A 25067-nucleotide genomic window follows, 5' to 3' on the forward strand; every position below is an offset into this window, starting at 1 on the left:
CATCGGGCTCTCTGCTTGGCAGGGAGCCTGCTTTCCCCTCTCTCTCTGCCTGCCTCTCTGCCTAGTTGTGATCTCTCTGTCAAATAAATAAATAAATTCTTTAAAAAAAAAAAAAGAAATTAAAAATAGAAATACCGTATGATCTGATAATTCCACTGTTGGGTATTTACTCGAGGAAACTGAATACATAATTTGAAATGATGTATGTGCCCCAATGTTCACTGCAGCATTATTTACAATGGGCAAGATATAGAAGCAACCCAAGTATCCAGCAATAGATGAATGGAGAAAGAAGATGTGGTTACACACACACACACACATATATGTATATAAGATGGAATATTACACAGTCATAAAGGCAAATGGAATCTTAATCATTTGCAATGAACCTAGAAGCTATTATGCTAAGTGAAATAAATCAGACACAAAGACATATACCCTATGATTTCACTTACATGTGGAATCTAAAAAAAAAACAAATGAACAAACCGAAGAGCAGAAACAGACTCATAAACACAGAGAACAAAGTGGTGGTTGCCATAGATGAGGGGAGTGGACGGACAGGCAAAACAGGTGAAGAGGATTAAGAATTATAAGCCTTCAGTTACAAAGTAAATAAATTACAGGGATGAAAAGTACAGCAGATGGAATGGTCAATAATACTATCCTCACATTGTATGGTGACAGACAGTAACTTATAATGGTGAACCCCGAGTAATGTAGAGAATTGTTGAATCACTATGTTGTACACCTGAAACTAATATAAGATTGTATGTCAACTATATTTCAGTAATAACAATTAAAAATAAATAAATAAAATATATATAGAAAAAGAGCCTGACAATATACTTTAGAAATTTAATCTGAGGCAACAGGGACTGCACAACACTTTAAATACAGTGATGTTTATCACTGTTCTTTATTATAGGGACAAAACTGGAGACAAATTAAGTATCAAATACTAGGGGATAAATTGTCAAAAATGATAAAGTGTCTGAGATTTTAACCTCTTGCAATATATAAGTTAGCTTCCCACAGTTTCATGGATGTTGAGAGAAGGCACTAGACTCCTGGGTCAGAAACAAAGGACTTTATTACTCACTGCACACCTAGAAGCATGAGTGTATGTTTCCATCAGATGCCTGGGTCCCTACCCTACATCCAAGTCTAAAAGGCATGATGGAGCCACCTGGATGGATATTGCATAGAAAGTAGATCTGTGCGGCACCTGGGTGGCTCAGTGGGTTAAGCCTCTGCCTTCAGCTCAGGCCATGATCCCAGAGTCCTGAGATCGAGTCCCGCATCGGGCTCTCTGCTCAGTGGGGAGCCTGTTTCCCCCTCTCTCTCTGCCTGCCTCTCGGCCTAGTGTGATCTCTCTCTGTCAAATAAATAAATAAAATCTTTATTAAAAAAAAAAAAGTAGGTCTGTGTCACAGATGAGAAAACTTGGACCATAGAGTTTAAGAAAAGTCAGTCTCTAAAGAGGTATGCCAGCAACCCTAACCAAACTCTGCCTCCAAGGAAAACATAATGTTTATTATCTTGGACCGCAAAAAAATTTTCCCTTTGCCCCTGAGAGAGAAACTATTTCTATCGTCCAAGGCCATTTGCAATAAAATCATTTTTGAGAAGGTAGTTCAGAGCAAAAGGGCAGAAACATTTAAGAACCATGGAGAATCGCCACCCCATATGAAATAATTTACAATACATCCAATGTGAGATGCTGTAGTTATCATTGATTTTCCAAAGAATGTTTAATAAAATAAGAAAAAAATATTTATAGTGTATTATGACATAAAAAACTAGGTCTCATCCTCCAAAATTATATAAACACACAAAGAGAGAAAATAAACTTAACTTTTTATATTACTTTTCTATTTATATGTAAAGCAAGGGCTGATAATCTACACAGAGTTAACAGCAGTTTTTCCTGCATGTTGAGATACATGTGATTTTTATTTTCTTTCTGCTCTTTTGAACTAAATTTTCTGTGATATATTTCTGTAAGCAGAAAAAAAAGGCTTTTCAAAAAATATATACAGATATGGCTGACACCTAAAGTACAAGTGATAAAAGAAAAAAATGCATAAGTTAGACTTCATCAAAATTAAAAACCTTTGTGCTTCAAAGGATGTCTTCAAGACCATGAAAAGAAAACTGACAGAATGGGAGGAGATATCTGCAAGTCATATATCTAGTTAGGGACCTGTATCCAGAATACATAAAGAATTTTTTGCAACTAAATAAGTAAATTTAAAAAAAGACAAATAATTCAATTTAAAGACGATCAAAGGATTTAAACAAATGGTTCTCCAAAGGAGATAAAACCAATGGTCACTAAGCACATGAAAAGACACACAACATAATTAGTCACTAGGGAAATGCAAATCAAAACCATGATACATACCACTTTACACCCACTAAGATGAATAAAAGAAAAAAAGACAGTAACAAGTGCTGACAAGGATATGGAAAAACTAGAATCTCATACACTGGTGAAACTTTGAAATGGTACACTACAGTTCTTCAAAATGTTAAACTTAGAGTTATTATATGATTCAGCAATTTCACTCAGAGAAGTGAGATTCCACCTATGAGAAAGAAAAACATAGGTCCACACAAAAACTTGTATACAAAAGTTCATAGGAGCATTATTCATAATAGCCCAACAATAAATATCCATCAACTGATGGATGGATAAACAAAATCTGGTATATCCATAGAATGGATAGAAAGTAATGAAGCGCTGATAAACGCTACAACTCTGATGAACCTTGAAAACATTATGCTAAGGGAAAAAAGCAAGCCACATGTTGTATGACTCAATTTATATGAAATGTCCAGAAAAAGCAAATACACAGAGAAAGTGCATTAGTGGTTGATGGGTAAGGAGGGGGGAGAAGTGGGAGTGATCATTACTAAGTATGGGTTTCATTTTGGAGTGATGACATGTTCTGGAATTAGATAATTGTGTTGGTGAGCATATAGAAAAGGAGAGACATGTATTTTAAAAGAATTAATTTTATAGTATGTGAATTCTGAATAAATTTGTTATTATATATATATTACAATATATATACACCACCCACATAATAAAATCACCAATAATTAAAATGTAAAAAGATATAAGTGGATAACAAAGAAAAGTAACAAAATATCAAAAAACATGTTTGAAAAGGTTTCAACATCACTAGTAAAAAAAAACAAATGAAAGAATGAAGTGCCATTCCCCTTATTTAAATGAGCAAATATTTTCATTTTTATTTATGTTTTTATTTTTTAGGTTGTCTTTGCTTTTTTTTAAATTAACAACACATAATGTATTATTAGTTTCAGAGGTACAGATTTTTAATTCATCAGTCTTATATGATACCTAGTGACAAATATTTTTTAAATAATAAAGCAATGGCACAGTGAGGACACTATACTCTGTTTCTAAAAATTGATATAATGTTTTTGTAAAGTCATTTGGCAATATATATCAATTGTTCATCTTCTGTGACACAGTAACTCCATCTAGGGATCTATCCTAAGGGAGTAGTTACATATGCAGATAATAATTAATAAACAAGATTTTCATCATAACATTACTGTAATAGCCTTATGGGGAAATGTTCAATGTGATAATATTTCTACATTATAAAACATCACACAGTCTTCTAAAAGCATGTTTTCAAAGACCACAATACAATAAAGGAAACATACAACAAAATTGAACTGGGTGATCCTTAATTTATAAACAAACAAATAAAAGGGTTGAGTATTTATGCAAAGAGAAAACTGGCAGAAGGAAATATATTCAATTATTAACAGTGGTTAATTTCTGTATCAATTCTAATATAGAATCAAAAAATACTTTTATAACCTGAAAATTATTATTTGTTAAATGAAATTGAAAGAAGAAATAACAGTGCTGATGATATACTGTGGTGAATGACACAGAAAAAGAATCTTCTCATGAATCTATTGATCCCTCTCAACCACATAGAACACGTGCACATCAGATCACTATTTTCAAATGGGGGACATGGAATTTTGTAATTATAAGTTGGTAACTTGGACATTAATTCAAAGCAAGATTCTAAAATTGCTTCTTTAATGGAATTTTATATGAACCTAGAAAAGGAAACCATCAATCAGCAGGAACATTGTAATACATCATCATCACAGACAACTTCATTTTTTCCTTCCATAAGCTATTTGGAGAGGTGATGAAGGACAAGTTTCTCAAATGGTAGATGGCACCAAACCAAGAGAACAAGTTAATCTGCTACCGGAATGGAAATCCTGGGAGACGGGGGAAAAACAGCTTTGGTTACTAGGAAGTTATAACCACCTAATCTAGTTTCTTTCTTGGACGAGATCATGGATAAGGTAACAGGGTGTGAGCTTATTAAAATGCCAATGGTACAAACCAAGAGGGGCGGCAGACTTGCACCAGGATCAAAAGAGAGAATAAGGGATTAAGCAATAAACCAAACCAATGAGACTCTATTCAACAAAGATGAGTGTAAGACACTATCATTCAAGGAAAAGGCAGGGCGGGTTTGATTTCACAGCACAATGTGTGGAGCTAACTTAACGGTTCTCTTCCACAGTCAGTTCACCAAAAGGCCACCTGTGGTATGCACAATTTACAACCAAAAAGAGTTATTAAATTTTGATCTCCCAATTCAACAAAACATAAAGTAATCATATTTTTGTAACTTACTGAATAAAGTAACCAGGACGGTAAAAGAACTTAAACAAAGCCACTGGTTGGTTGCCAGAATAGGCAGCACTAAGCTAACTACTTAGGTAGGAGGGAAACGTTAGGGGGATGGTAGCATGAAATGAAATACTTGAAGGGCCATTTCCTGGAAGGAGGGTTGATGCACTGGGCAATATCCCAATGAACAGAACTAGACCTAACGGCTAAAACCTAAAGTGAAACAGATTTTTACTAAATATAAAGAAAACTTCTTAATGATTAGAACTGTCCATGGTCATTATGGACTGCCAAGGGACATGGTGAGAAGGACACCGTGCACAACAAGTATGAAACTTGGAGTAGGTGGGCACTTAGCTTAAAGGAAATTTAAACATCACTCTAGAACAGAGAAGAACTACAAAACCGACCAAAAACAGCTTAAAAAATAGCAATAAATAGATACGTATCAATACTTTTATTTTCTTTTTCATTTTTTTATCATTTAATTTTTCTTTAAATTTTATTTTTTATAAACATATATTTTATAAACATATATATTTTATACAGGTCTGTGAATCGCCAGGTTTACACACTTCACAGCACTCACCATAGGACATACCCTCCCCAATGTCCATAACCCCACCCCCCCTCTCCCAAACCCCTCCCCCATCAACACTCCAGTTTGTTTTGTGAGATTAAGAGTCACTTATGGTTTGTCTCCCTCCCAATCCCATCTTGTTTCATTTACTCTTCTCCTACCCCCTTAACCCCCTATGTTGCATCTCCTCTCTCTCATATCAGGGAGATCATATGATAGTTGTCTTTCTCCGCTTGACTTATTTCGCTAAGCATGATACCCTCTAGTTCCAACCAAGTCGTCGCAAATGGCAAGATTTTATTTCTTTTGATGGCTGCATAGTATTCCATTGTGTATATATACCACATCTTCTTTATCCATTCGTCTGTTGATGGACATCTAGGTTCTTTCCATAGTTTGGCTATTGTAGACATTGCTGCTATAAACATTCGGGTGCACGTGCCCCTTCGGATCACTACGTTTGTATCTTTAGGGTAAATACCCAGCAGTGCAATTGCTGGGTCATAGGGTAGTTCTATTTTCAACATTTTGAGGAACCTCCATGCTGTTTTCCAGAGTGGTTGCACCAGCTTGCATTCCCACCAACAGTGTAGGAGGGTTCCCCTTTCTCCGCATCCTCGCCAGCATCTGTCATTTCCTGACTTGTTAATTTTAGCCATTCTGACTGGTGTGAGGTGATATCTCATTGTGGTTTGGATTTGTATTTCCCTGATGCCGAGTGATATGGAGCACTTTTTCATGTGTCTGTTGGCCATCTGGATGTCTTCTTTGCAGAAATGTCTGTTCATATCTTCTGCCCATTTCTTGATTGAATTATTTGTTCTTTGGGTTTGAGTTTGCTAACTTCTTTATAGATTTTGGACACTAGCCCTTTATCTGATATGTCATTTGCAAATATCTTCTCCCATTCTGTCAGTTGTTTTTTGGTTTTGTTAACTGTTTCCTTTGCTGTGCAAAAGCTTTTGATCTTGATAAAATCCCAATAGTTCATTTTTGCCCTTGCTTCCCTTGCCTTTGGCAATGTTCCTAGGAAGATGTTGTGCGGCTGAGGTCGAAGAGGTTGCTGTCTGTGTTCTCCTCAAGGATTTTGATGGATTCCTTTCTCACATTGAGGTCCTTCATCCATTTTGAGTCTATTTTCGTGTGTGGTGTAAGGAAATGGTCCAATTTCATTTTTCTGCATGTGGCTGTCCAATTTCCCCAACACCATTTATTGAAGAGGCTGTCTTATTTCCATTGGACATTCTTTCCTGCTTTGTCGAAGATTAGTTGACCATAGAGTTGAGGGTCTATTTCTGGGCTCTCTATTCTGTTCCATTGATCTATGTGTCTGTTTTTGTGCCAGTACCATGCTGTCTTGATGATGACAGCTTTGTAATAGAGCTTGAAGTCCGGAATTGTGATGCCACCAACTTTGGCTTGCTTTTTCAATATTCCTTTGGCTATTCGCGGTCTTTTCTGGTTCCATATAAATTTTAGGATTATTTGTTCCATTTCTTTGAAAAAAATGGATGGTACTTTGATAGGAATTGCATTAAATGTGTAGATTGCTTTAGGTAGCATAGACATTTTCACAATATTTATTCTTCCAATCCAAGAGCATGGAACATTTTTCCATTTCTTTGTGTCTTCCTCAATTTCTTTCATGAGTACTTTATAGTTTTCTGAGTATAGATTCTTAGTCTCTTTGGTTAGGTTTATTCCTAGGTATCTTATAGTTTTGGGTGCAATTGTAAATGGGATTGACTCCTTAATTTCTCTTTCTTCTGTCTTGTTGTTGGTGTAGAGAAATGCAACTGATTTCTGTACATTGATTGTATATCCTAACACTTTACTGAATTCCTGTACAAGTTCTAGCAGTTTTGGAGTGGAGTCTTTTGGGTTTTCCACATATAGTATCATATCATCTGCAAAGAGTGATAGTTTGACTTCTTCTTTGCCGATTTGGATGCCTTTAATTTCCTTTTGTTGTGTGATTGCTGAGGCTAGGACGTCTAGTACTATGTTGAATAGCAGTGGTGATAATGGACATCCCTGCCGTGTTCCTGACCTTAGCGGAAAAGCTTTCAGTTTTTCTCCATTGAGAATGACATTTGCGGTGGGTTTTTCACAGATGGCTTTGATAATATTGAGGTATGTACCCTCTATCCCTACTCTTTGAAGAGTTTTGATCAAGAAGGGATGCTGTACTTTGTCAAATGCTTTTTCAGCATCTATGGAGAGTATCATATGGTTCTTGTTCTTTCTTTTATTAATGTGTTGTATCACATTGATTGATTTGCGGATGTTGAACCAACCTTGCAGCCCTGGAATAAATCCCACTTGGTCGTGGTGAATAATCCTTTTAATGTACTGTTGAATCCTATTGGCTAGTATTTTGGTGAGAATTTTTGCATCTGTGTTCATCAAGGATATTGGTCTGTAGTTCTCTTTTTTGATGGGATCCTTGTCTGGTTTGGGGATCAAGGTGATGCTGGCCTCATAAAATGAGTTTGGAAGTTTTCCTTCCATTTCTATTTTTTGGAACAGTTTCAGGAGAATAGGAATTAGTTCTTCTTTAAATGTTTGGTAGAATTCCCCCGGAAAGCCGTCTGGCCCTGGGCTTTTGTTTGTTTGGAGATTTTTGATGACTGTTTCAATCTCCTTACTGGTTATGGGTCTGTTCAAGCTTTCTATTTCTTCCTGGTTCAGTTGTGGTAGTTTATATGTCTCTAGGAATGCATCCATTTCTTCCAGATTGTCAAATTTGTTGGCGTAGAGTTGCTCATAGTATGTTTTTATAATTGTCTGTATTTCTTTGGTGTTAGTTGTGATCTCTCCTCTTTCATTCATGATTTTATTTATTTGGGTCCTTTCTCTTTTCTTTTTGAGAAGTCTGGCCAGGGGTTTATCAATCTTATTAATTCTTTCAAAGAACCAGCTCCTAGTTTCGTTGATTTGTTCTACTGTTTTTTTGGTTTCTATTTCATTGATTTCTGCTCTGATCTTTATGATTTCTCTTCTCCTGCTGGGTTTAGGGTTTCTTTCTTGTTCTTTCTCCAGCTCCTTTAGGTATAGGGTTAGGTTGTGTACCTGAGACCTTTCTTGTTTCTTGAGAAAGGCTTGTACCGCTATATATTTTCCTCTCAGGACTGCCTTTGTTGTGTCCCACAGATTTTGAACCATTGTGTTTTCATTATCATTTGTTTTCATGAATTTTTTCAGTTCTTCTTTAATTTCCTGGTTGACCCATTCATTCTTTAGAAGGATGCTGTTTAGTCTCCATGTATTTGGGTTCTTTCCAAATTTCCTCTTGTGATTGAGTTCTAGCTTCAGAGCATTGTGGTCTGAAAATATGCAGGGAATGATCCCAATCTTTTGATACCGGTTGAGACCTGATTTAGGACCCAGGATGTGATCTATTCTGGAGAAGGTTCCATGTGCACTAGAGAAGAATGTGTATTCTGTTGCTTTGGGATGAAATGTTCTGAATATATCTGTGATGTCCATCTGGTCCAGTGTGTCATTTAAGGCCTTTATTTCCTTGTTGATCTTTTGCTTGGATGATCTGTCCATTTCAGTGAGGGGAGTGTTAAAGTCCCCTACTATTATTGTATTATTGTTGATGTGTTTCTTTGATTTTGTTATTAATTGGTTTATATAGTTGGCTGCTCCCACGTTAGGGGCATAGATATTTAAAATTGTTAGATCTTATTGTTGGACAGATCCTTTGAGGATGATATAGTGTCCTTCCTCATCTCTTATTATAGTCTTTGGCTTAAAATCTAATTGATCTGATATAAGGATTGCCACTCCTGCTTTCTTCTGATGTCCATTAGCATGGTAAATTGTTTTCCACCCCCTCACTTTAAATCTGGAGGTGTCTTCAGGTTTAAGATGAGTTTCTTGTAGGCAACATATAGATGGGTTTTGTTTTTTTATCCATTCTGATACCCTGTGTCTTTTGATTGGGGCATTTAGCCCATTTACATTCAGGGTAACTATTGAGAGATATGAATTTAGTGCCATTGTATTGCCTGTAAGGTGACTGTTACTGTATATTGTGTCTGTTCCTTTCTGATCTACTACTTTTAGGGTCTCTCTTGCTTAGAGGACCCCTTTCAATATTTCCTGTAGAGCTGGCTTGGTGTTTGCAAATTCTTTCAGTTTTTGTTTGTCCTGGAAGCTTTTAATCTCTCCTTCTATTTTCAATGATAGCCTAGCTGGATATAGTATTCTTGGCTGCATGTTTTTCTCATTTAGTACTCTGAATATATCATGCCAGCTCTTTCTGGCCTGCCAGGTCTCTGTGGATAAGTCTGCTGCCAATCTAATATTTTTACCATTGTATGTTACAGACTTCTTTTCCCGGGCTGCTTTCAGGATTTTCTCTTTGTCACTAAGACTTGTAAATTTGACTATTAGGTGTCGGGATGTGGACCTATTCTTATTGATCTTGAGGGGGGTTCTCTGAACCTCCTGGATTTTGATGCTTGTTCCCTTTGCCATATTGGGGAAATTCTCTCCAATAATTCTCTCCAATATACCTTCTGCTCCCCTCTCTCTTTCTTCTTCTGGAATCCCAATTATTCTAATGTTGTTTCGTCTTATGGTGTCACTTATCTCTCAAATTCTCCCCTCGTGGTCCAGTAGCTGTTTGTCCCTCTTTTGCTCAGCTTCTTTATTCTCTGTCATTTGGTCTTCTATATCGCTAATTCTTTCTTCTGCCTAACAGTGAGAACCTCCATTTTTGATTGCACCTCATTAATAGCTTTTTTGATGTCAACTTGGTTAGATTTTAGTTCTTTTATTTCTCCAGAAAGGGCTTTTATATCTCCTGAGAGGGTTTCTCTAATATCTTCCATGCCTTTTTTGAGCCCGGCTAGAACCTTGAGAATCGTCATTCTGAACTCTAGATCTGACATATTACCAATGTCTGTATTGATTAGGTCCCTAGCCTTTGGTACTGCCTCTTGTTCTTTTTTTTGTGGTGAATTTTTCCGCCTTGTCATTTTGTCCAGATAAGAGTATATGAAGGAGCAAGTAAAATACTAAAAGGGTGGCAACAACCCCAGGAAAATATGCTTTAGCCAAATCAGAAGAGATCCCAAATCGTGAGGGGGGAGAAAGGGGATAAAAAGGTTCAGAAAGAAAAAAAAAAAAAAAGAAACAATTAGAAAAAGAAAACCAATAAAAAAAATATAAAAAGGAAAAAAAATATATATATATATTAGATAAACTAGTTAAAAAACGTTAAACAAGAATAGGGTAAAAGTTAAAAAAATTTAGGAGAAGAAGAGAAAAAAAATTGAAAAAAAAAAAAAGAAATTAAATTAACTGCACGGCTAAACAATCATGGGGAGAAAGCCATGAGTTCCGTGCTTTGCTTTCTCCTCCTCTGGAATTCCGCTGCTCTCCTTGGTATTGAAACTGCACTCCTTGGTAGGTGAACTTGGTCCTGGCTGGGTTTCTTGTTGATCTTCTGGGGGAGGGGCCTGTTGTAGTGATTCTCAATTGTCTTTGCCGCAGGCGGACTTGCACCACCCTTACCAGGGGCCGGGCTGAGTAATCCGCTCGGTTTTGCTTTCGGGAACTTTTGTTCCCTGAGCGCTTTCCATAGAGTTCCGGAGGACAGGAATGAAGATGGCGGCCTCCCAGTCTCTGGCCCGGAGAAGCTGAGAGCCCGGGGCGCCACTCCTCAGTGTGCCCTCAGAGAACAGCGCCCAATTACTCCCATCACCCTGGCCTCCGGCCACGCTCCGAGCTAACCGAACCTGCAACCAGTTCAAGGTAACCCCGAGCCTAGAGCTCACTCCTCGGCTCTGTCTCTGTAGCCGGCTTCCCCGTTCTAATACCTGTAAGCTCTGCAACACTCAGATACCCCAGATCCTTCTGTGACCCTGTGGGACCCGAGGCCACGCTGACCCCACGTGGGCTTCACCCCGGTTAAGCCTCTGGAGCGATGTCCCTCTGCGGAACAGACTTTTAAAAGTCTTGATTTTGTGCTCCGTTGCTCCGCCACTTGCCAGGAGCCAGCCCCTCCCCCCACGGTCTATCTTCCCGTCGCTTTGGATTCACTTCTCCGCCAGTCCTACCTTTCAGAAAGTGGTTGATTTTCTGTTTCTAGAATTGCTGTTTTTCTTCTCTTCCATCTCCCATTGGATTTGTAGGTGTTTGCAATCTTTAGATAAGCTATCTATCTGATGTCCTGCTACCTGAAGTAGTCTCAGCCTGCTACTTCTCCGCCATCTTGACTCCTCCTCAATACTTATTTTTAATGTAAATGGACCAAATGCTCCAATCAAAAGACACAGTCTGGCTGAATGGATAAAAAAATAAGACCCATATATATGCTGCCTCCAAGAGATTCACTTCAGACCTGAAGATACACACAGACTGAAAGTGAAGGGATGGAAAAAGATATTTTATGCAAATGGAATGAAAAGAAACCTGGAGTAGCAATACTTATATTAGACAAAACAGACTTTAAAGATTTTTTTTTTCAGACTTAAAGATTTTATTTATTTATTTGACACACAGAGAGATCACAAATAGGCAGAGAGGCAGGCGGAGGGGGCATGGGGAGAAGCAGGCTCCCTGCTGAGCAGAGATTTCCCCATGTGGGGCTCGATCCCAGGACCCTGAGATCATAACGTAAGCCGAAGGCAGAGGCTTAACACATTGAGCCACCCAGGTGCCCCCAGACAAAACAGACTTTAAATCAAAGACTGTAACAAAAGACAAAGAAGGTCATTACAAAATGATAAAGGGATCACTCCAACAAGAAGATGTAACAGTTGTAAATATTTACACACCCAACATAAGAGCACCTAAATATGTACAGGAAATACTAACAGACTTAAAGGGTAGAAAGTGATAGCAATACAATAATACTGCAGACTTTCACACCCCATATACATCAATGGATAGATCATCCAGAGAGAAAATCAGTAAGGAAACAGAGTCCTTAAATAATACATTAGACAAAATGGATCAACAGATAAATTAAAAAAAAAATGCCATTCAAACACAGCAGATTCCTTTCAAGTGCACATGTGACATTCTCCAGAACAGATCACATGTTAGGCCACAAAACAAGTCTCAATAAATTTAAGAAGACTGAAATCAAGCATTTTTTTCCAACCACAATGATATGAAATTAGACATTAATTATAATTTTTAAAACTAGGAAAAAACCCACAAGTACGTAGAGGTCAAACAACATGCTACTAAACAACCAAGGGGTCAAGAAAGATCAAAGAGGAAACCCAAAAATACCTTGAGACAAATGAGAATGGAAAAACAATGGTCCAAAGTCTATGGAACTAGCAAAAGCATTTCTAAGAGAGAAGTTTATATTAATACAGGCCTACCTCAAAATATAAGGAAAATCTCAAATAAGCAATCTTACTTCCACCCAATGGGCTATAAAAAGAACAAACAAAGCCCAAAGTTAGTAGAAGGAAGTTGGTAATAGAAATAAGAAAGGAAATAAATGAAATACAAACTTTAAAAACAATATAAAAGATCAACAAAACTAAGAGCTGGTTCTGTCCAAAGATAACAAAATTGAAAAACCTTTAGTCAGACTCAATAAGAAAAATACTGAGGGCCCAAATAAATAAAATCAAAAATGAAAGAGGAGAAGGTACAACCGACACCACCGAACTACAAAGAATTATAAGAGACTACTATGAACAATTATATGCCAACAAACTGGGCCTAGAAAAAATGAATAAACCTAGAAGAAATGGAGAAATTGATAGAAACATATAATCTTCCAAACTGAACTAGGAAGAAAAAGGAAATCTGAACAGACCAAGTATTAGGATAAAATTGAATAGGTAATCAAGAAACTCCCACCAAACCAAAGTCCAAATGGATTTACCGGTAAATTCTACCACCTATTAAGGAAGAGTTAGTATCTATCTCAAACTATTTCCCAAAAAATAGAAGAGGAAGAAACACTTCCAAATTCTTCTATGAGTCAGCATTACCCTGATATCAAAACTGACAAAAAAAATTAAATTACCGGCCAATATCCCTGATGAACACGAACACAAATTCCTCAACAAAATATTACCAAATTCAACAATACATTAAAAGGATCATATAGCACGATCAAGTGGGATGTTGAAAGGATGGTTCAATATGAGCAAATCAATGTGTACATTACATTAAGAAAATGATAAAATCTCTCAACAAAGTGAGTACAGAGGGAACATACCCCAGCATAATAAATACCATATACGACAAACCCACTATCATACTCAACAGTGAAAAGCTGAAAGCTTTTCTTCTAAGATCAGTAACAAAGCAAAGATGCTCACTCCCACCACTTTTATTCAACACAGTACTGAAAATCTTAGCCCCAGTAATCAGACAAGCAAAAGAAATGAGGCATCTAAGTTGGTAAGGAAGAAGTAAAACTTCCACTGTTTGCCAACAAAATGATACAGAAAACTCTAAAGACACCATAAAAAAAACTATTAGAATAAACAAATTCAGTAAAGTTGCAGGACACAAAATTAATACCCAGATATCTATTGCTAATAAATCTACACACTAATAACAAACCATCAGAAAGATAAATTAAGGGGCTCCTGGTGGCTCAGTGGGTTAAGTCTCTGCCTTCTGCTCAGGTCATGATCTCAGGGTCCTGGGATCGAGCCCTGCATCGGGCTCTCTGCTCGGCAGGGAGCCTGCTTCCCCCTTTCTCTCTGCCTGCCTCTCTGCCTACTTGTGATCTCTCTCTCTCTCTCTCTCTCTGTCAAATAAATAAAATCTTTAAAAAAAAAAGATAAATTAAGAAAACAATCCCATTTATAATCCCATCAAAAAGAATGAAATACCTAGAAATAAAGGTAACTAAGGAGGTTAAAGACTTCTAGTCTGAAAACTAGAAGACATGGATGAAAGAAATCGAAGAAAACACAAATCAGTGGAAAGATACACTGTTCTCATGGACTTGAAGAATCAATATTGTTAAAATGTCCATACTGCCTAAAGCAATCAACAGATTCAATGCAATCCCTATCAAAATACCAATGGTATATTTCATAGAACTAGAATAAATAAACCTAAAATTTGTATGAAACCACAAAGCAATCTTGAGAAAGAACAAAACTGGAGGTATTAAGCTCCAGATCTCAAACTATGCTACAAACCTATACTAAACAAAACAGTATGTACTGGCACTAAAACAGACACATAAATCAATGGAACAGAACAGAGCCCGGAAATAAACCCACATTTATATGGTTAATTAATCTGAAACTAAGGAGGCAAGAACACACAACAGGGGAAAGACGGTGTCTTCAATAAATGGTGCTGAAGAAAGTGGACTCCTATATGCAAAAGAATGAAACTGGACCACTCTCTTACATCAGATACTAAGATAAACTCAATATGGATTAAAGACTTAATACCTAAATACATAAAAGACCTGAAAACATAAAGCTCATAAAACATAACACAAGCAATAACTTCAATGGCACTGGTCTTAGTAATATTTTTTTGGATCTATCTTCACAGAGAAGGGCAAAAATATACAAAAACAAAAATAAACAAATAGGGCTACATCAAACTTATAAGCTTTTTTCCACAGCAAAGGAAACCATCAACAACATAAAAAGACAACCTACTAAACAAAAGAAAATATTTGTTAATGATACATCTGATAAAGGACTAATATATAAATTATATAAAGAACTCATACAACATGACTGTAAAAAACCCCACAACAATCCATTTTAAAATGGGCAGAGGAGGGGCGCCTGGGTGGGTGAGTGGGTTAAGCCTCTGCCTTCGGCTCAGGTCATGATCCCAGGGTTCTGGGATCGAGCCCTGCATCGGGCTTTCTGCTTGGTGGGGAGCCTGCTTCCCACCCCCCGCACCCATCTGCTGCTCTGCTTACTTGTGATTTCTCTCTGTGTTAAATAAATAAATAAAATCTTTAAAAAAAATAATGGGCAGAGGAGCTGAACAGACATTTTACAAAAAGACATACAGATGGCCAACAGACATGTGAAAAGATGCTCTACATCACTAACCATCAGGGAAAGGAGAATCACCACCAAAAAGAGGTAGCAGACCACACCTGTCAGCATAGCTAGTATCAAACAGATAAGAAATAACAAATGTTGGCAAGGGTGTAGAGAAAAGGAAACCCTCATGCACTGTTGGTGGAAATGACAACTGGTGCAACCACTATGGAAAATAGTATGGAGGATCCTCAAAAAATTAAAAATAGAATTATCATATGACCCAGCAATTCCACTACTGGTTGGGTATCTACCCAAAGGAAACAAAAATGCTAATTCAAAAAGATAGATGTATATTGAAGCATTACTTACAATGACCAAAATATGGAAGCAACCTGAGAGTCTTCAACAGATGAATGGATAAAAAATACTTGGCATATTTATGAAATGGACTATCATTCTATTCAAAAGGATGAAATCTTGGCATTTGCCACCACATAGACCTAGAGGTATGATATTATGCTAAGTGAAGTAAGTCAGACAGAGAAAGACAAACACTGTATGATTTCACTTACATGTGGAATCTAAAACAAAACAAACAAAACAAAACAAATAAAGTAGAAACCTATTCAAACATACTCATAAGTACAGAGGACAAATGAGTAGTTGCCAGAGGGGAGGAATGGTGGGTGGACAAAGTAGGTGAAGGAGGGTAAGAGGTACAAACTTCCAGTTATAAAATAAATAAGTCATAAGGATGTAAAGTACAGCACAGGGAGCAGTCAATAATATTGCAATAACCATGCAGGGTGACAGATGGTCAGTAGGCTTATCATGGTGATTGTTTCGTAATTATGTAGACATTGAATCACTATGTTGTACACCTGAAACTGATAATCATACTGTATGCCAAGTAACTTCAATTTAAAAACAAAACAAAAAACACGTGATTCTAATCTATTCTCTTCTCAGATGCCTGAAATACCTCCATATCTTCACTATCAAGAGTCACTTGTTTAGATGCCTCTATTCCATTAAAAGATAAACTAATTTCTTTTATACAAACAGGTGTAATTGTGGGAAACCACCTCTCTATTATCAAGCAAGATCTTCTTCTCTGCCATCTCTACCCTTTGTTTCTGCTGAGACTATAAAGAATTTGCCTAAACACGGGGCCATATGAGAATCTTGCAAATCCTGAAAGATATCATGTAATACCCTCATGAGATTATTCCTACTCTAAAAGCTTTCTATTCTGGGCAATATATATTAAGAAAACTATACCAGAGATTTTCATAGGGGCTTAAAATCCAAATCCCTAATAGTGGAGACAGGTTACACAAACTATAGCCACATGAATAATATGCCCTCAATAAAACAATAAGTACGTGAATGAATTCTGAATATTTTATATATATATATACACACACACACACACACACACACACACAGAATAACAGTGGGCAAAAGTTCAGTAAGGGAGAAAAAACACACTATAACTGTGTAAAAAGGGTCACTGTCTCAAATCAGAACTGAATTTGGAATGATAGAAATATGACTTCATGTTCACTGGGTTGGTTTCCTAAGAAACTGCTTTAATGTTTAACTATTAAATTCCATATTCCCTTTTGATGCAAATCTATCTATTCATACCATCTAAACAATTGTTTCCAAAGTATCTAGGTTCTCTGTACCATACATGTCATTCTGCAGTGTTGAAATCACATGAAGAAGGTTTTAGTAATATCATAATAAGATGTAATCATAACTTCCCAAAAAAAGTAACATAGAATTACTATATGACCCTGTAATTCCACTTCTAGGGATACACCTAAGAGAACTAAATACTTATTTTCAGGGGGTGGGGATTGGGCAAAATGAGTGAAGGGGAGAGGGAGATACGGGCCTCCAATTATGGAATGACTAAATCATGGAAATAAAGGAGCATAAAGACTACAGTCAAGGATGTGTAATAGCCATGAAATGGGACAGGTGGTAGCTACACTTGTGGTGAATACAGAATAACGTATAAATGTGTCACGTCACCAAGTGGTACACCTGAAAGTAAGGTACCATTGTGAGTCAACTATACGCAAATTAAAAAAAAAAATTATTTTCACACATACAAACAAACAAGTATAGGAGTGTTCATAGCAGCAATATTCATAATAATCAAAAGGTGGGAACAACCCAAATGCCCATCAGCTGTTGAATGGATAAGCAGCACGTAGTGGAATATCATCCTGCATAAAAGGGAATGAGGTATCATTACATGCTACGACTTGGATGAACCCAGAAATATTATGCTAAATGAAAGAAGTCACAAGAGGCCATATCTTAGATTATGATATGAGATGTCCACAATAGGCAAACCTAACAGAGACCAAAAGTAGATTAGTGGTTGGCATGGGGGAACAAGGACTGACTACTAATCGGCACTGGGTTTCTTTGGCGGGTGATAAAATGTTCTTAATTAGAGACTGGTGATGGTTGCACAACATTGTAAATGCACTAACAAACACTGAATTGTATAAAATGACTGAAACGGTGAATTTCATGTTAATTTGGATTCTAGCTCATTAAAACTACATATAATCACAAAATACTATATATATATATATATATATATGACATAATATATTTTCCTCTATGGGTATTCAACACTAAATCTATTAGAGGATCCACAATACTATCCTAGTTATGGGTACAACACACAAGGCCTGGTTCACTAAAGCAAATAGGAAAAACAGAAGAACTGAAACCAAGAATAACTCACTCCTATTATTCAATTGTTAATTTATTTACTGATGCTTCAATTGGGCCAGAAACTGTGTTAGAGTGAATAAGACATGATCCTCACCTTTATAGGGCTCCTAGTCTAGCAGGGGAGCTGGACATTAACCAATGACTCAAATAAATCTTAAACTTGTAACAAGGAGCCTAAGGTGAAATATTACATTTGGTGATACAATGTAACAGGCAAAACTGACTCAGAGGAGGAACTGGGCAACAACCACTCTGAGGAATTTCTATCTAGTCTATAACTAGAAATGAGTTTTAGCCTGGTCTGAGGCTAAGAGTCTATACCCCAGATGTAACAGCATTGCAAAAGTCCTGGGGCAGAAAAGAACTCACATTAGAGAAACACATGAAGGCTAGTTGTGACCAGAGGGTAGTTTATAAGATAATGACTGTCACAAAATGAGGCTGGGGAAGTGAAGAGGAGTTGGTCTATCCAGGGCCTTACGGCCACTCTGAGCATTCTCACTTTATATACTAGGTACAAAGGGAAACCACCCAGAGGACATCTGACTCCTGATTTCAGCTCAAGTCATGATCTCAGAGCTGTGAGATTGAGCCCTGTGTCAGGCTCTGCACTCAGCACAGAATCTGCTTGAGATGTTCTCTTCCTCTCCCTCTGTCAACCACCTTGCCCTTACACTCTCTCTCTAAAATAAATAAATCTTTAAAAATAAAGATCAAAAGGGGCGCCTGGATGGCTCAGTGGGTTAGTCCGCGCTGCCTTCAGCTTGGGTCATGATCTCAGGGTCCTGGGATCGAGTCCCGCATCGGGCTCTCTGCTCAGCGGGGAGCCTGCTTCCCTCTCTCTCTCTGCCTGCCTCTCTGTCTACTTGTGATCTCTGTCAAATAAATAAATAAAATCTTTAAAAAAAAATAAAGATCAAAAAAAAAGGGAAGCCACCCAAGAATTTCAGCGGACAAGTAACATGATCAACTTGTGCCTTAAAAGCATCCCCAGGCTCCCACTGTGCAGAAGGGGTTAGTTAGAGAAGAGTGAAGAGGACAGTTACCAGTTAGTAGGCTAGCCCAGTAATGGCTCAGACAAGGGGAATGAGGTGGAAAAAGAAGACATTTTCAAGGTCATTTTTGCAGTTTGGAAGTCATCACATATTCTATTTTACAACCAAAATTTAGTGATGTGGGGGGGGAAAAAAAGCCTTCCAGAAAGATCAAAGCATCAAAAGTAGAGATTACTTAACCAGGATTCTAGACGCATTAGCTTCAGTCCAGTACCAAACCAAATCCCACAAAACACTTCAAGCTACATCCAGGAGTCCTGCAGTCTTTTTATATAACTGAACCCACTTCTCGCAGGGTATTTTCTTTCTACCAAGCTTTCAGACTGGTTAAAAAAGAAATCCAGATAGAGAAGTAAAAACCCAAAAGTTCACTATGATGAGTGCAGGTAATGGTTGGTGTCCTCACTTTGACCCTACTACAAACTAGCTTATCCTCAGAACATTTCATTTCTATAAAGGAACCATTCTGGGAGAGAAACACCCTGCTTAACATATGCTCAGTTAAAGGCTTCAGTTAAACACGCACACACACACACAGAAAGAAATATGCACAAAGTATTCCACATTATTCATGTGCATCTGTCTCAAACTGCACTCCAGAGACAGAAGCAGAACACAGAGGCTGTGATGGATATCATACAGCTTCTAAAGAGTAAATGAATGACTTTCATTGTAGTAGCAAAGCAACTGTACATCATACACGCATATATGTGTGCACTTCTTTTCCTCTTAAAGTAAAAGCCTGCTATCCACATGGTAAATAATCACTTCAAACCCACAGTGGATCAGAAAAACAAAATTTGTGAATCTCCTTATATCCTTATAGCCCAAGACATGAATAATAAAATCTAAGGCAAACTACCTATCCAGCTCCCCCAGAGCATACGGGAAACAAAGTAGAAGGATGGATATAATCATGACTAATGATGTACTTTGCAACATATACTCTGTAAGTAGCCATGTTCTATTTTTCATTTATACTGTGAAAATTAGTTTTGCACCTAAAAATGCAAAATGAAGAGATGTTGTTTAGCCTCAAGCAATCACTTCATCATTTCCATCTTTATCACTCATAAGGTTTCAGCGTCTTTGAGGTTGTAATGATACCTTACAATACATCACACGGACACAGTTTGCAAGAAAACTGTTTCAAGCGCTCCTGGTCCTCCTTGACTCCTTACACGTTAAGACTCTACTCTTCTTTTTGTTTGTTTAAAATTATTTTTATTAACATATAATGTATTATTTGCCCCAGGGGTACAGGTCTGTGAATCATCAGGCTTAACACATTTCACAGCACTCACCATAGCCCATACCTCCCCGATGTCATTACCCAGCCCACCCTATCCCTACCCTCCCACCCCCCAGCAACCCTCAGTTTGTTTTCTGAGATTAAGAGTCTCTTATGGTTTGTCTCCCAAGACGCTACTCTTCTTTAAGAAGACTTCCTCACCCTTTATAGTTGAGCTCATTGTCATCCATCCTCTCCTCCGTCCACTGTCTCTTGTATATATCTCTGTCCAGACTTACAACTGCCTCCCCTTCCAGACAAGGAGTTCCCTGAGACTTCAAGATCCCAGAACCTAACAGAGCCTCACTCATGAAAGGTTCTCAAAGGCTTGTGAAATGATATGAATGAGTAAATTAATCTGATCCACCCAATCTCTGTATTTAATTTTTTCCACCTGCGTTATCCTAAATATTAATAACCCTTAATCCAATGCCATTTCAGATGATTCTCCATTTCCCCCCACTTTTTCCATTTCCTAATAGAAGGGGATTTCTGATTTGAGGTACTAAACTGCTTAGTACAGTTTAGTACTAAACTGTGTAGTTTAGTATATAATTGGTTCACGAAAACCAATTATAAGAATAAGTAGAATATTGTTTGCTGCTCAGGTTTATACACATGGCTTTGTACAGAGTTTGAACATAGAAAGGAAAAGGCCTTTACTCCCCATATTAATATTCTGTGGTGTCATGTCACTCTATCACTCTTGCTATTGACCTTCACATCAGGTATCATTTTTATAAAGGGCCCCATTTATCACGACAAAGATGTCCTTGGCAAGGACGAAGGGAATCCATGAGTTAAATCTGTCATTCCGGAATAAATTATTTAGCACCACTTACATCCTGAAAGCTCTGAGCCGCCTACCTTGTGGTTTAGGGCACTCTCTTCTATGTTTACAGTTTCCCAATAGTAAAGCAACAATTTAATTCCATAGTGCAAAATCAATACAACTTAAATTAACTATTGGAACTGACACTATCTAGCAAACTAAAAGAATTATTCGTCCACTGACCTGAGATCATTGTAAAGCTGCTTCTACAAAGAGGTACTTAGGAACCATTCTACAATTTAGGAATGAATTCTTACTGGACTTATAACAAAGCGATGCCCTCCCTCTCCTCCCTTGCATGAAAAGAGTGGGATCCCTGGAGCCCCCTCAATTCTGATCACACAGACCCAGCTTTGACTCAACTCTATCAAGGGCCTAGATTTTGAACGTGAGATCATCCTGGAAACACAAGGAGCTATGGTGGTAGTAACGAGAGACAGCCAACTGGCTTGAAATACATTCTTTCACTAGTTTAGGGTTTTTGTCAGACACGAATGCTGATCATCGTTTTCACTCTAAATTACATTAGTAGTGCAACTATGAGTGGGAAAGTTTGGTGCAGCCGTCAACGATTCCAGTGTCATTTATCTGGAATGACCAGGCACCAGCCGCTTTTGTTGAGTGGCAAAAGCTGGTGCTGTTTTCAAACACACCAGTGGATGAATCTGAAAGCGGCACCCTTCTCAATGAACGAAAACTGGTGGAAACGGCAAGAAGATGGAAGGACTGAGAATAATGTTCACCCCACACCGAATATTGATCATATGCTCTGTGTAAGGTCCATTGCAGCTGATAGCCTGAGGATGGGAAGCTAAAGGGTGAGCTGTGTGGGTCTGAGCCTTTAGATTCAACAAGCTTCCGGAGTGCCCGATTCAGTCCACCTGCACGTAACTCCTTCCCTTGCACCTGTCATCAGGAAGGCTTTTTCTCTTTCAACTGCTCAGAACAGCCAACAGAAAATTGTGGCGGGGCGGGGGGGGGGGGGCAGTCAGGGAGCGGGTTGCAGCAGCAGCAACCTAGTGCCAGACCAGAAGGGAGCGTTTATCAGCTTATCAGCAGCCCTATTACTCAACGGACAACTGGGGTTCCTTCCCATCCACCCTTATGTCCAATGCGCGCTCTCAAGGACAAGAGGTTAGATCCGGCAACAGCCAAAGCTAGGCCTGTGAGGCAGCAAGAGAAAGACCAGCCTCACAGCGAACCGGGAGATGCTCGAGCCCTGCCTCCTCCTCCCTGGCTCGCGACGCCGGCTCGGCCAGCGCCCCGCAGGGAAACCGGGCCTCGCGCCGGCTCAGCATCCCTCCTCCAGCTCCCGCTCTCCCTCTTCCGCCCGCGCCAGTGCCACCAACCTTGGGCGTGCGGATGTGCTCCATGGTGGGCCCACGTCTGCAAGGTCCTGGGCAGGCGCGGCCTCACGCACCTGCGCGCGTCTGCAGCGCGGCGAGAGGGGCGCGGGGAGGGGGCTTCGCGCCCGGGAGCGGGCGGGCCACAGAGCTTGGCTCCGCCTCCAGGTGCGGCGGCGCCCGCGCGAGGCCGGCGTGCGGGCCCGGGGCGCGGGCCCGGGGCGCCAGCGCGGCCCTAGAGCGCGCGCGCCCCCGTGTTCCTGCCACCTGCCCTGCGTGAGGTCGCCGGGCCCAGTCCTGGCTGGGGTCGCTGAGAGCCGCTGGCTCTTCTTTAAGAGGGGCAGCCAGCGTAATACCGTGACGCTATGGTTCCCCAAGACACAATGGGGGCCTTGTGTTGGGTGTGGCCTCTTGGAGGATTGCTGGGGAGTACGCGCAGCTCCGCACCGCCCATTGATGGGCTTCCTTCCAGAGCGTCCCAGGATAGGTAGGACTTCAGGGTGGGGCAGGAAAAAGGCTGCCACTTGCACTCCGCATCCTGAACGGCCTAGGAGGCTATGTCTGTATGAGCGCGTGAGCAGCTGGCACAGCATTTGGGATAAGGGTGGCAATAATAGCAACAGTGTTAGAGCCTTAGGAGGTGTTTTATTAAGTCAGAAATCTCACATCAACCTGCCACTTAACTGTTAGAAGAGATGCCTTCCCTTGGGACCATGTTGGGTTCTCATCTGCCATCTTCACTTAGCTCTAACTGAACTAGAAAGTAAAGATACAAAACATCCATGATAAAGTGTCATTTTTCTATTCATGATATTAAAAGTAGTTGTTGCTATTGTTAATATCTCGCTATGGGGGGAAAGCCTGAGAAGAAATGCCACCACCACCTCCCCCAACCTTTTTTTCTTGCAACCTTAAGTGCACAACCTCCCATTATAACTAAAATTTCACAAGACTGTACATAGTTCTTAGAATAATATCCATTCAATTTTTCCCTAGCTTTTATTCATCTCTCTTTCTAATTGGATCGTAAATTCTTTAATTGTAGAGATTCTGGTTTTTTGTTGTTTTTTTTTTTTTTTTAGCTCTTGTTAAGTGCATGGTAGGCACAATGCAGCTTTCTAAATAACTGTTTATTTTATTTTTTTAAAATATTTTATTTATTTATTTGACAGACAGAGATCACAAGTAGGCAGAGAGGCAGGCAGAGAGAGAGGAAGGGAAGCAGACTCCCTCCTGAGCAGAGAAAGAGCCCAATGCAGGGCTTGATCCCAGAACCCTGGGATCATGACCAGAGCCAAAGGCAGATACTCAACCAACTGAGCCACCCAGGCGTCCCTGCCTAAATGATCTTAAAGGGAGCTTCCATTTCCAAGTCCATAAATACTAGGAATCCTGTATTCGTGTTAGGGTTTGCATTCTGAATGGGATAATAATCTTGGAATTATGTGATTTCAGGGCTCTTCTATCCCTCTACTGGTAGGGAAATCAAGAGTTTACCTGGTGAGTAATTTTTGCATGCCATTGACCTTCATATTAGCATAGTTTTTTTTAAGTACTCACAACACTAACTGGTACATGAAAAGACATAAATCTGAACGATGTACATGGTCTAATTTTAAGAAAAATTTTCCAGATTAGTTCAGAAATCCATCTTCTATTATCATAGCTATAAAATCAGCATTAGGTTAAAATGAGTCAAAAATTACATTCAAATTACTGGGGTAAATTAGCATAGAACAAGCTATGTTAATAATAAATTTATAAATTTATATTTTTAAAAATTTATAAATAAAATAACAGGGAAAGAAATCTCTATAAGTAGACATTTTAGTCTGCTCTAACAATTCTCGGAAGAACCCAACCTCCCCAACTCGTCCTTCAGCCCCAGTGAGTATTCAGATTATTAGATCACAAACTGTGTTGACCCTTGCCAGCCACTCAGCACTTTCTTCTTACACTGCCTCATATCTCCAAGTTTCACTGCTTCTCTGAACCACCACTCCATGCAGCAGAAGTGATTAAACAAAGCAGCAAGGGTTAGAGGGCAATGACTTGAGGGAATGTAGAGTACATCACTGAAATGCTAACTATGCTGCTTCTAACTAGGACAAAAAAAGAAACTAGCCACTCATTTATTTAAGAAACTTTGACATGAATTGCACTAACATGGATGGAGTTAGAGTATTATGTTAAGTGAAATGAGTCAATCAGAGAAAGACAAATACCATATGATTTCAATCATATGTAGAATTAAAAAAAAACAAAACAGTGAGGAAAGGGGAAAAAAAAAGAGAGAGAGAGACAAACCAAGGAACAGCCTCTTGACTATAGAGAACAAAGCGGTGGTTACCAGAGGGGAGGTGGGTGGGGGGATGGGTGAAACAAGTAATGGGGATTAAGGAGTGCACCTGTTGTGATAAACAGGTGTTGTATGGAAGTGTTGAATCCCTACATTGTACACTTGAAAGTAATATAACACTATGTTAAACTAACTGGAATTAAAATAAAAACTTTAAAAAAAACCATTAAC

The 25067-nt window shown here is 38.7% G+C and overlaps 1 protein-coding gene across 1 annotated transcript in view; it reads right to left on the bottom strand.

Moving 5' to 3' along the window:
* Window positions 1–22701, bottom strand: part of MTMR7 (myotubularin related protein 7) — a 109253-nt gene extending 86552 nt beyond the window's left edge. The window contains exon 1 of the mRNA XM_032844952.1: window positions 22544–22701. Within this exon, the coding sequence (XP_032700843.1) occupies window positions 22544–22567 (24 nt within the window). The 5' untranslated portion in view covers window positions 22568–22701. The remainder of the gene's footprint in view (window positions 1–22543) is intronic.
* Between the last annotated feature and the right edge of the window lie 2366 nt (window positions 22702–25067).

The sequence above is a fragment of the Lontra canadensis genome, unplaced genomic scaffold, assembly GCF_010015895.1.
Source record: "Lontra canadensis isolate GAN:19392208 unplaced genomic scaffold, GSC_riverotter_1.0 scaffold159, whole genome shotgun sequence".
Classification (NCBI taxonomy): domain Eukaryota; kingdom Metazoa; phylum Chordata; class Mammalia; order Carnivora; family Mustelidae; genus Lontra; species Lontra canadensis.